This window comes from Petromyzon marinus, chromosome 23, assembly GCF_048934315.1.
Source record: "Petromyzon marinus isolate PM22_M1 ecotype Great Lakes invasive population chromosome 23, UKy_Petmar_22M1.pri1.0, whole genome shotgun sequence".
In the NCBI taxonomy this organism is placed as follows: domain Eukaryota; kingdom Metazoa; phylum Chordata; class Hyperoartia; order Petromyzontiformes; family Petromyzontidae; genus Petromyzon; species Petromyzon marinus.
The window spans coordinates 12509662-12523085 of NC_133689.1; the positions used below are offsets into that span (position 1 = coordinate 12509662).

Consider the following 13424-nt stretch of genomic DNA (forward strand, 5'->3'; position numbering starts at 1 on the left):
ACCCCGAAAATAAAACCCCGTGAATCTCCATTGCACAGGGGTAACCTGTCTTGCTGATGAGATACTGTGGACAATTGAGACACTCTGTGTCAAAACTGGTCCACAGACTGATTGGAATGTATGTATGCATGTTGAACTTCTTTCGCACCGTATGTAGCCAACTGTGCTAATCGGGAAGGACAACAAATGAATCAACGGTGCTGAAATTACGTTCTCCCAGCAGGCCATAAAGGGCAATGGTTTGTGTAAAGAACAAGCCATCGTTTATGTGGAAAAAGCAATAATTCTGAATGAGACGTCGGATCCGCCTGTCTAGTTTGTTGCTCGTGTTCTCCACAACGACGTGAATGATCGCTTTGCGTTTTGTGTGGAAGCTCGCATCCTTGAACGACGACACCTCCCACCAGCCCAAGATCTAAACTAAACTATTTGTATGTTACCAGGTAAGGCCCACTGAGCTATGTAGCTCTTTTTTTCAGAAGCGAACTCGACACAAATGATAGCTCAATGAAGTGGCTTATCACGTGGAAATGTATACTCTAAACGTGTGACGTTAATTCTAAATGTTGAGGGGAAAACAGGAGGACAAGGAGAAAAATCCAAACGACCACGGGGAGACCATGCAAACTCCAAATATACAGAAGGCGTCAGGGTCCAGATCGAACCCACGACCCGGCGAGGTCGTTAGTATTTCTTCACCGTGTCACCCCCACCTCGGCACCGCCAGGTGGCCCCCCGTCACACCCCCAGGCCCTCGCCGAAAGCCGCCCCACCGCCCCAGCGAGGCCCTCACCCCCTTGTGTACCTCTCCCCGTACGCTTCCCACCCTTCCACCCCCACCCCCCACAACCCCCATACCCCTTCCGTGCACCCTGCCTCACCCCCATGACCCCCCGCGCCCTCCCTCCCCCCTTGCATGGGTGCAGACCACCCGCTTTGCCCCCCCCCCCCTCCCCACACATGGTGGGGGCAGTGCGTGGCCTCCAGCCAATCAGAGCGCAGGGCAATAACCGACAGAATGACAGCTAGAGTTGTTAGATGGCAATAAGATTGAGATGTGGAAGCCGTGGAATGAGAGGTGAGTGGACCCAACAGCGAGAAATTTGCTCCAGCTGCCTCCAATGCCCTCGGAGGACAGATCGATCAATTGCATTGAAGGTAACAAGAGATAAAGCATGAGCTGATGTACAATTGCAACACAATCAGAAAAATAACTTAACACATTCACCAAACAACTCTGTCCGTGGCTTTAAAATAACTATATATGAAGCAAAGTTTTAAGCAAAGACCCTTCTGCATGGCACTTAAACAGAGAGGCCAGAGAGACCGAGTGGATCACATGAGTTGGAGACTGCACTTTACATCATGGGGCCTGATGAGAATTACATTTTGTAATTGTTCAAGGGTGACCAATTATTTTAATTGGCATATGAATAGTTCCCTAACAGTAGCAGTTCAGTACCAGACACACTCTTCAAGAATCACATGGAATTATCACTCAAATAACGTAATTCATATGAAGAGTGAAATTACAAAATATTACCATACAATATGGACTCGTGTGTGTTTGTCATCAGGAGAGAGGAGGGGGTAATGAATTCCACAGGAGAGAAAGAAAGAAACAACTTGCGCAGCAAACAGAAACAAACACGATAACATTTTTAAACGCAGCAAAAAATTGCCAGGCTTTAACAAACGCAATGTTTGGCATTCCCAAGTGGGTCACTGTGATCCGCGGGGTCCACGGAATCAACAAGTGACCTGTCGTACAACTCGCTTGCAACTGAATCGCTGCAGTGGCGAGATGTTAACTGCCTGGCCTGGTATACAGGAGGTCGTAGGTTGGATCCCGAACCCGGTCCCTGCTGTATATTTTAATTTTGCATCTTCTCCCCGTGGACGTGCGCATTTTTCTCCAGGTCCTCTGGTGTTTCCATCCACATGTCGATTCAACTTCCCTCCACGTTGAGAAACATGCATTTTAGAGTATGTTGCTGCTATACATTTCCACCTGATGAGCCAATTCGTTGAGCTATTATTTGTGGCTGGGTTGCTTCTTAAAACAGAAATGTATAGCTCAGTGGGCCTTACCTGATGATATTAAAAATAGTTTAGTTTAATCATACAGGCACGCTTGAGAACTCTGATTGACCGCGAAAATCAAATATCTGGGCAGACAAGGGGCAGACGCTCTGCTGGAGAGTGCAGAGGGCATGGCCAGACACGTCCTTGCGAGCGACTAGTCGCTCAGACGTGAACAGAGCAGCTGTAGGCGATGAATTAAGTTGTGCGATTTCGAGAGCTATTGTGTTGCGGAACGTATCGCTCAGACGTGGAGCTTGACAGAAGGCGATTGCAAACATTAAGTTTGGCAGTTGTGAAGAAACGGCAAGTGCGGAAACCACATGCCCTTGACGGCTGTGATGGCCAGGAAGGAGCAGGTGGTTATAATGGTGCGAGATGAAAGCTGGCGATGGGCTGGTCGGGGCTCTGTGAGCAGGCTTTGAGTGATGAAGGTAATTTCTGTGCCAGGGTAAGCGTCACTGGCAGCATATTTGTGCTTGTTTCATGGATGCGGGTGACATTGTCCAGCGACGTTCAGTTATTATTATTCTACTTGTTTACTCAGAAAAGCCTCGCCAAGTCCACACGACCCTCTTTCAGGGAGGGTTCCTGCCCAGTTGTCGCAGTCGGGGGGCAATAAGCGCTGTGGGTATTTCAATTGAGAAATAAAGGGGGGGGGGTCCCCCCCTGCAGGTTGTGATGTTGCGAGCCGCAACATCACGCCGCACGGTGCGCGTCAAAATCCACTGCTGTGCTGTACTTCCGTGCTCCCCAACCTTCACCAACCAACCGCACTGACCAGGCCTGGTGGAGTGTAGTCAAGCAACCCCAATGAACTGCGTGGCGTGCGGAGTGCTCTCATCCAGCAGTGGATTGACAAAAGGGCTTCGCGTGATCGAAATAGAACAAGCGCTTTCGCATTCCAAACAGCACAACGCCGTATACTAACACGCAAAGACAAAGATCTCCCGACGGCCGGACAGACCGTTTGGGTAAGTGCCGTTAGCGAGCACCCATTAAGGCTGGTAAGGCGTATTGGGGGAAGGTGTGGACAGCACCGTGCCCAGACGCCTTTGTTTCCCCAAGCGCTGATGCTTACACATAGCGCCGGGCTCCCATTTAAGGTTGGCAACCTTTGGGAGGTTTCAGGGCTGGTTCAGATATTCGCCCACTGATGTTGGCCGCGGGAATCAAATTCGGGTCAGCAGGTTCACAGCGCAGTGCACTAACCACTGCACCGTCGGATAGATCAAGGTGGCTGTTGCTGCTGAATAATCACAGACATTGAGAGGAAAGCCAAACCTACTCCCACACATTACCTGTGTGCCCGGGTTACCTGCTGGGCCCTCAATAGCACACGCACACCACAAACGCACACACACGCGTGGGGATTCCTCCCCCAGCAGCCAGCCCCTCCCTCCATCCCCCCCCGGGGGACACAGCGCTCACGTAAGCACGCACGCACGCGCGTAACGAATACCTGTGAGCCGCAATGCGCGACAGAGGCAGGTCGCAACACAACACCGTGGACTCCCAGCAAGCCACCACCCTTGGGCGGCGTGCAGACAGGTAGGCATTCAAAGCAAACATTCTCGCTATTTTAAATACTGTATGCATCAAAGAACAAAGGTACAGCCCCGCAAGTGATAAATCACACCACTGCTCGCAGAAGGACCTCAACTACTAGCCATCTGTGATAAAAAAAAATAGAGCTTCACAGCTCATGGGATTTCTCCAGGATAAATGAAGATTTTGATTCTGAACTAGATGGTGTTTTGGCCCACTCTTCCACGCCTTACCGCACCGTACGCGGCCGTGGGGTCCACATTTACACTGCTGGGTGGACAGAGACGGGAGGTGGGGGGGGGGAGTTCAGGAAACTTGCATCATTGTTCAACTACCGTGCCAGGAGATTGAACCGAACTTCCGACCTCTGCATTGCAAGTCCGGTGTGCTTCCCATTATACTTGTCAGCATCCCAAATACGATACGTAGTTACATTGTCACGTTATGTTTAACGAGTGCTCCTGCAGCAAGGCAAATGCAACGGATCTGAAGTGTGGTGAGTTGATGTTCTCAACGCGGTCACCAATTTCTCCAAAAGCGAGATATCACCTTAAATTTGTTTCTGCATTTAATGTTTCTACATTCGAGCTCTTAGAATTAAAGAGATTGGTTTTGCTGTCATGTGACGAACCATATAGCAGAGTGGGTGGGTAAGTGCTGCCCCCTCCTGTGTAGAACAGAGGTCAATTGGAAAGGATCTCAAAGATGTTCTATCTTCTTCTGCGGGCCGTTCTCTCATGTCAGGAGGGGTTGCATCTCATGACACGACACAAACATGACACCGACATGACACCGACATGACACCGACATGACACCGACATGACACCGTCGTGTCAAGCCCCAGGCTCTGCACCTGCTCGCTAGGTCAGAAAATAAAGTTTTCATGGTGACTTTTGCACGCCGAGGGCCTCAACAGACCGCTTGCATTGAGCAGCGGTGCGAAGTGGTTTGTGCTGTGCCAGTCGTCCTGAATTCCCTTCCCTCATCCGTCCACGCTGTCGACTCCCCGCCCTATTCAAATCCTACTTTTTTCCCTCTGACCAAAGCTACCGATTGCCCCCCTCTCTCTTAAAATAACTGTGCCCACGGTGTGCGCACGGCCTCTCTCTAGCATCGTGAGACGCGGTTGCGACGTAGGTGCTACGTATGTCCAGGTTGTGCCGCGGGGGATGAGGCGTCAGGGTGCGGAGTGGCTCACCGGTCCCCGACTATGTCCACCGGCACCCCCCGCACCCAACGGCGAGCCACCCTGCAGGGGCAGCGCGATCGCAATTTTTGTCCCGAAAGAAGTCGGGCCCGTCAACTTACGCACAGTGAGTGACAGTGCCCTCTGGCTCGTTGCAAGTTATCCCTCAAAACGGGAGTTTTTTGTGGAATTGTCCGTGCCATGCCAGAAGAGACCGGGGATATCCCCGGGTAACCTCAAATCGGCCTAAGGAAAATATATCTACACCTCGTAAAGTTAGTTTAACTTTGACGAATGGAGTGCCAAAACCAACTGTGAGACTTTGCAGTGTCACCACTCACCGAAACGCAAGTCTGGACTCCATGCTCAGAAATGTCATTTCACGTTTCATGTGGTACCAACTCAATAAATCACGCCAGCTTTACAACCATAAGGGGTATGATCTCCAGTCCAGCACAGTGTCAGACGACAATGCCCAGAAGCACTTGTACTATGGATTGTATGGACACAGGGCACAAAAGAAAGAGTGCCTCGTGTTCACAGCAAATCGTTAGCATGCATCTGTAAAACATCTGTCTTAGTTTTTGCTCAATACAAGACAGCAAAGGCAACACAGGTGTCACGCTACGATTTTTTCCCTTGACCCAACGTACCCGGTTTTACCGATTGAGAAGTCACAGCGAGTCACGGAGCTTTCTCACTCGAATGAGCTTCCAGCATCGTTCATCTCCATTGCAGTCCAGTGCCAGTGGCGGAAATTCCATATTACCATGGTGGGCACCGCTCTATCCGTGAGAACAACACTGCCGACTTCCACAAGGTTGTACTCATTTTATCAACGCCATAGGGATGGATGTCTGAGCCAACGCTCCGGCCGGGATTTGACCTCGCAAGCCTCTGATTGAAGTGCTCTGTTTAAACTCACAGAAGAGTAAAAGCCGCTCGCAGCTTGATGTGGTCCGAGTGCACCGTCCATCACGACAACGCGGGGGATCGGAATGAGAGATCGCAACGGGGCAACGGGCAAGTTCCACCACTCAACCATTCCCTGGGCTCACGGTCAGTCGTCTGTTGTCCTGCGGCTCAGATTCGCCAAGTAAACAACTTGGAATATTTTTTTTTTATTTTCGGAATATTTTGTTTTGTTTTATTGTGCTATTGGCATTGTGGCACGAGACAAATGCATCAATTCGGATCTCTCGTAGAGAAGTATCCAGAATGGCACACGAAACTTGACATGACAAAAATACTTCTGAGATTCCTTCAAGTGACCTCTGGCACATACAGTGAGGGGAAAAAGTATTTGATCCCCTGCTGATTTTGTACGTTTGCCCACTAACAAAGAAATGATCAGTCAATAATTTTAATGGTATGTTTATTTGAACAGTGAGAGACAGAATAACAACAAAAAAATCCAGAATTACGCATGTCATAAATGTTATAAATTGATTTGCCTTTAAAATGAGGGAAATAAGTATTTTACCCCCTCTCAATCAGAAAGATTTCTGGCTCCCAGGTGTCTTTTATACAGATAACGAGCTGAGATTAGATTTATAACATTTTTGACATGCGTTTTTCTGGATTTTGTTGTTGTTATTGTCTCTCACTGTTCAAATAAACCTACCATTAAAATTATAGCCTGATCATTTCTTCGTCAGTGGGCAAACGTACAAAATCAGCAGGGGATCAAATACTTTTTTCCCTCACTGTACAGTAGGAGGGGAGCACTTTTCTACCTACTCTGTCACTGACAGTGACGTCCACCACGTGACAGTCCACTCAATACTTTACACGTTTAGAGATGGTGATGGGGCCAACCACAGCTTCAACGGGACAAAGCAGCACCTACTCTGTCACTGACAGTGACGTCCACCGCGTGACAGTCCACTCAATACTTCACACGTTTAGAGATGGTGATGGGGCCAACCACAGCTTTAACGGGACAAAGCAGCACCAGACCGCCATCACCCGATGGCTGAGCCAAGGCGGAGAGCACCTTCCCCTACGCCTGGAACATCTCCACTGGCAGCCGCAGAGATCCCACACTCGCTTGGAAACAAACACGGCATCCGAGTTACTGCGGCGCTCCCGTTACGCCGAGCTGCAGCTGCTCCAGACGTAACCGCAAGCGAATAAAAATCTCCGCGAGGTAGCGGCAACCACATGCTGGACACGAGCCCCCTGATGCCGTCGACTATTATTCAGCCAACGCAACATAAACGCACGGGCGTTGTGGGGCTTTCTTGCGTGTCGTTAAAAAATTTAAAGAAAATGTTCTTGTGCACAGTGACCACATCGCGGCAGATAGTTACGTAATGACACACGCCCGGCCAGTGCCCACAGCATGGGTCTGATTAGCATGCTGGAGGAGTTAGTTTACCAGAAACAGATTTAGCAATGATTTATCTACGATTCATCTATGATTTTAACAACAAATGCATTACCCACCATTTCTATCTCCATCAGGTCAAAGTTTGACGTCACTCTGGGAGAGGCTACACTGTTGACAAATCGTCGGGCCAACGCGAGGGTAGTGGGTGGCTCTTAAAGGCTGTCCTCATCAAGGCGCTGCCGAGAAGAACATCTGGAGTGTTGGGGTTTGTCAAGATTAGGTTGCCAAATTACAAGCAACACTGACATTTTTCTCAACACGCCGTAAACCCTACAGAGTGACCTTGGCTTAGCGGTGGGACGTACAGACGCGCTCTCGGTGGTGGGGGCACGACACAGTTAATGTTAAACCAACGTTAAACAAATGTTCATGCTAAGAATTTAGGAGGGGGGTTGAACAAAGGGGGTTCAGTTCCCTCCAGCCCCCCCCCTGCCTCCGACACAATGGGGCTATGTCATGGTCTTGCTCCTCAACAGGAAACTGGTAAAGAGCCAAAGTTGCAGCACAGAGAATACCGCACGACATTCTAAGTTCAGCTCTGCACCCGGGCACTCCCGGCCTCATCAGATCTGGGAACCTAAGCAGGGTGGGTGGAACCTGGATAGCGCTTCGATGGGCGACCACCATGCATAACGGATGGTATAGACTGCTGCGGGGCCACGTTGAGGGCAGTGCAGCAACATCTATTGTTGTACTCTACCTCTACGCTCCCACATCTACGTACATGGCCACACCTGGCTCTTCTGACATTGGCCATGCCCATTGCTCATAGGCCCTGCCGACTGCTCTGGCTTTGTCCACATCACGAGTCATCTATGCAGCCAGAGGAATTTAACCACGAGAAAATTCAGATTGTCGCAAAAAAGCTTTGGCACACCGGGACAGCCTTTTCTGAAACCACCGGGACTGTCCCACCCAACTCAGGACGTCTGGCAGATTTTCACGTACGATATCCTTGCTACTGAAAGCAATAAACCATAAAAGGCCCCACACGGCGCTTGTGCCGCGACGACTGGCAATGGGAATCCTTCACATCTTTTGACTTCACGTTTCGTGTGTGAGCGTGGTGTCAATGAACATATCATCTATGGATTGACCAACATGAACATGTCATCGCGACAACCATTATACCATTGCTACCATCATTTACGTTGACGTCTCAATGGTTCTGTTCGTATAATTAGAAGGTTGGAACAATCCATAATCGAGGTTCTTGGGTCAGAGCGCGTAAATATAAACGCGTCGTGAAACCCGTCACCACCCGACACAACCAATTAGTAAAGTTTGTCATGTAAAAAAACGTGCCAATTCATTACTAGTTCAGCACATCCGTGTGTTGGGGAGTAAACTCACAACATTTACAATTCGAGTACTTTACTAATTGGCTTTTGGGTGATGGCGGTTTAACGACACATTTATATTTACACGATCTAACCAAAAACCTCTATTATGGATAATTTTGATAGGTGAAAGCCTCCATGCTAAACAGGTTGGAACAATATTACATTTTAAGTCAAAAGTAAATTTAATCACCCAGCACAAAACTAAACTTATTACCATGCGTAGAAATAAGTCCACCGACTCCACTGGCAGACAGACAAGCTGAGCCTGGCAGACCTCACGAGGCCTTCCACAAATAAGGGACTATGGTATAGAATTACTTATGGCACCGCTCAAGAGTTGTAAGTGCGATTTAGGATAAAATTAGTCGTAACTTAGAGTAAATAAGCGAGTTTTGACATTTGGCTTCATAAAGTTCCTGTAAATATTACAAGTGGCTGATTGTATCCGATGATAATTACAACTATTTAATAATTACAAAATTATAATGAACAACATTAAGAATGAATTATTCATATAATACAAGTAATCATTCATATGATCAACATAAATAACATGAACATACCTCACCCGCACACCGACTGAAGCGCAAGAAGGCATATTCGGATATTTTGCGAAGTGAGTGTCATATCATGATTCGTTTCTGGAATAGCTCAGCGAGTAGCCGGTGTAAACAAACCCCCCCCCCCCCCGTTCCGCGAGGGCCCTGCGCTGGCACACCTCGAACACGCGCCGGTGGAAAAAGTGAAATCCACATTCCGAGCGGCACTGCGAGACACACGTACCCAGGGTGGTGTCCTTGCCCGTGACGGAGGGTCCCTCCCCGCTGGCGTAGACGCCGCTCACGGACAGCTCGTACGTGGTGTCGGGCTGCAGCCCCGTGAGCTGCGTGGAGCGCGCCCCTCCGTCCAGCAGCCTCTCGCCGGCGTCCGCCTCCGACAGCAGCGAGCGGTAGGACACCCGGTACGAGGTGACGCGCCCCGGCGCCGCCTGCCATCGCACCGCCACGCCAGTCTCGCTGGCGTTTGTGCGCAGGCCGTGCGGCGGGCCCAGTTCTGCGAGAGCGTTGCGCGCACACCGCCGCGTCGTTAGTTTCGCACGAGAGCGGAGCACGCGTGCAATGGACTGCGCTGGACTGCGCTGGACTGGCGTTGACTGCGCTGGACTGCGGTGGACTGCAGGGAATTGGACTTTCAGATACCTTTGGTGGAGTCACGCATGAATCACCGCGTCTCAGTCACTTCAGTCAGGTAATGGTTCTTCCCTGCAATAGCTCGCTCACGTCACTGCCGGTAAAATGGCCTCCGCAACGGGGAGCTCGAGAGAGCCTCTCTGGGGGGTAACTGACCTTATTTTACACGCTGGTAATGACTTGCCAAGTTACCTGCCCATCGACCAGTCTATACTGCTCGGTGTATAGGCGTGGTGGGGAGATTTCAACTGCGATGCCAGGAGATTGAACTGAACTGGCGACCTTGTCTGAGTGCAGTGAGCTGAACATTAAACTCCAACAAGTCAGGTCGAGTCAATTTTTATTTCTGCTGAAACACATGGCGCCTTGCTGGTACAAATCTGGCACTCAAAGCACCAGTAACCCACTTATGTCTGAGCGTGCTAAAATTAGAAACAAAGCAATTCCAGCTTGATAACTTTCCCCCCTCCATTACCTAATTAGCGCAGCCAAGACGCTTGCATTGCAGGACAAGTGGGAAAAGTCACGGCCTCAATCTGGGCCATATCTGAAATTAAGGTTTGCCCAGCCGTGACGTCGAGGCGTATATTGAAACACAGCCGCCTTCTGCCCTCGGAACCTCAGCATCGCTGACCCCCTCACCCTCCGCTAGCCCTCGAGGCAAAAACCCGTGTGGATAGTGCAGGTTCCCCCCGATCTCGTACCGTAGCATGGCACCGACCAGCGTGGTGAAGTATGGTCAATCAACCCCCATGACAAATGCGACGTGGGGAAGCTTTCAACCAGCAGTGTGGTTTGATTAAGGGCTGTAAGTTGTTGCGATTCTTATTTTATTTTCTCATCATCCCATTTAACATTAAGTGGCAGAAGCTTCGCTCTCCTGGTGCTTGTCATCAGCTGGGCATGACGTATTCCTATCGCTTGCAAGCCACGTCGGCTATAGCCGGCGTGCCTATGAGAGTTCGAGTGAGACGCACGGCGCAGACGTCTCACCACGGAGTCTGCGTTCCGCAGCCAAAGGCCATCTCCGGCTTAAGGCAGAATTTATGGAGCCGCTTGTTTTACAAGAGGCTGTCCAGGTTAATAGAGTGCAACACTAAGACATGACGCCGCATTTGAGCAGCTTGAGCCCATTCCAGCAACTAACGGCCCTAAACATCACCCAAACACACTCATGGTCTGTGCAGCCTGACGATCGATGCTCTCATCTTTCTCAAGTGGCTGCGCATATGCAGCAGCCATGTGTGAATGGATGGACTGACTGCCGCAAATACGGATGGCCAGACCCATCAAAGGCAGCAGGATATACAAACGGATAAACTGGTTTGCGTTGATGTCCGATAGACCGCGCGCAATCTGCGGCTAACACTGAATCTTGATTTACTGTGACAAAAGTATTACTCTCAATTAAACACTCTAAATTAAGTAAACTATCACCAGGAATGTTCCAACTGTATATATCTCAATGCCAGCCGCGTTTTACTGACTAATGTGATGATTCACGGAATCCCAATGACGTAGCCGCCAAAGTCGTCCCATCGGTGGGAAGCAAAACTGGCGGAGCCGTGGCTAGACATCCGACTGCAACAGAGCCGGCCAGCGCCCTGATACCGGTACCTTCTGCGGGACGCTTGCCGAGGCAACGTTCGTGCCTCGGTCCCCGCAGTGATATCCTGGCCCGAGATCCCCCATCCACGGGCTCAGGGAAAAGCACAAACCCACCACCCAGCTGCCTTGGCTAGAGACGGCGCTGGGTGCGCCTAAGCGGTGCCGCGGCAGCTGTGGGCGCGTGGCCCCGTGCCCGGCCTGCGGACCATGACGACGCACGCGCGTTTCGGCAGTCACTTAAGATTATCGTGCAAATAAATTGCGGGTTTTCTTTTTTTTGGCCAAGGCACTCGCGCGACGCCGGTCTGGTGATCGTTAACGAGCAGAGAGCGGTGGCGGCTGCCGTGGCCACGTGCAGAGTGCGCCACTCGGGTTTCGGATCGTCAGTGGTCCCCTTCGGCGGTAGTAGTGTTGTTTATAATCCAGATGTCGGGACTCGCAGTTTGCATCAGCTGCGTGTTTTCCTTGCGAGTAACATGTGCGTTCTGCCATTCACGATGGAGATTGATTTTTCTATTATGATATTGCTCTGGATTTTCCACGTTTCATTTCTTTTAGCCATGACCCCCATGGCCAGTTGCCGTTTCAGATACGCAGATACTCTTGTTCATCTTACGACATTCTACCAATGAGGATGTTCTCTGAGTAAACTGATTTGTGTTTTTATTCAACATGTTTTCGTCCTGATTTCATCTTTAGGACATTAGATAAATGATCATGATGACGACGTGATCAGCACCCGTCAAACGATTTAATCTTTACGTTCTCATCATAAGCCGTTTTCTGTTCTCTATTTCATCTTCCTAGGACGCATTTGAAAAGCTTTGCTGTCACATTGTTCAGGGAAACCGATTAGCACTATTTTATTTGGTTAATATTTGTGTTGCATTTTTTTTGCCCATCCTATTTTAGGACCTCTGAGCAGAAGAAGCTGATCTCAGCTTGTAGACCACATCCATTCTTAAGTCTGCGTCCGTTAACATGTGCTCGAGGTGACATATGAAAAAGCTGACCCCATCTTCACCACTTGCTGACACCACGCCATTGGCTCTCCAATGTGTTTTCATGCTGCACCGCGTACCATCCGGCATGATGTCCGACGTTTCGCGCCACACGCTGGGAGCTCGTTTCGTTCCTCAACAAGCTCCAGTAGGCGGACTGAAACGTCGTGCGACTTACAGCCGAACAACACGCGGCACATTGGCGAGCTGAGCAGCGCAAGCGCTTTCGTGACTGCAAGGATCCACAAAATAAAACAACAAAAATCACGACGTTTCGACCACGACACAAGTGGCCACTTGTGTTGTGGTCGAAACGTCGTGATTTTTGTTGTTTTATTTTTTACCTACGTGACTTTACCGAATAGAACCAAAGAGTGTGGATCCTTGCAGTCACGAAAGCTTTAAATCTAGAAAAGAACCTACGCGCCAGGTGATAAGCTTTGGAATTCCACAGATCGATGGGGGTTACCGATAGGAAATAAAACTACGTTCACTGGAGGACGCTGTTTTCTCTTGTGCTAACATTCGTTGCATTTGGAAGTCTAGATGCAGCCCTTGCCAATGTGCGGGAGCACGGCCTCCTCTGCGAGGGTCCGGGACGGCTGCCTTCATTTAGCGAGTGCTGTTCCCGTCGGAGCGTTCCACCGCTGGTGCTGGGGAAGGGGATACTCAATGCGTGGCTCTTAACTTTCGGCTCCCTTGGGCATCTGTTCATTCTCTCACTCTGTTCCTAAGTCTCATTCATTATTTGTTACGAACATAAACAAACCGAATTAATGTATTGCTGACAATTCGACCCCCAAGTGCTTCGTAAAGTAAAACCAAATAGACAGGTCAAAGGATTTATAATTAGATTGTGTTGAATTGGTAATTTAATGCGAAGTAATTCACGTATTTTATCTCTGAATCATAAGCAAATATTTGCCAGTCTACTGCCGTTTGCATGCCCGTTGCCGAGTCCCCAGTGCACTAACAGCTTGGAAACCTCAGCCACCCGAGCCTCTGAGTAACGATCTCTCACTCGCCCTCTCTTTGGGGACGTTATGATCACGCTCGTTTAACAACCAGATACAT

General features: G+C 49.7%; 1 protein-coding gene across 3 annotated transcripts in view; it reads right to left on the reverse strand.

Moving 5' to 3' along the window:
- Positions 1-13424, reverse strand: part of LOC116945283 (collagen alpha-1(XII) chain-like) — a 325203-nt gene that overhangs the window by 194295 nt on the left and 117484 nt on the right. For all 3 annotated transcript variants that reach the window (XM_032959676.2, XM_032959677.2, XM_032959678.2), the window contains exon 18: positions 9335-9604. In XM_032959676.2, the coding sequence (XP_032815567.2) occupies positions 9335-9604 (270 nt within the window). The remainder of the gene's footprint in view (positions 1-9334; positions 9605-13424) is intronic.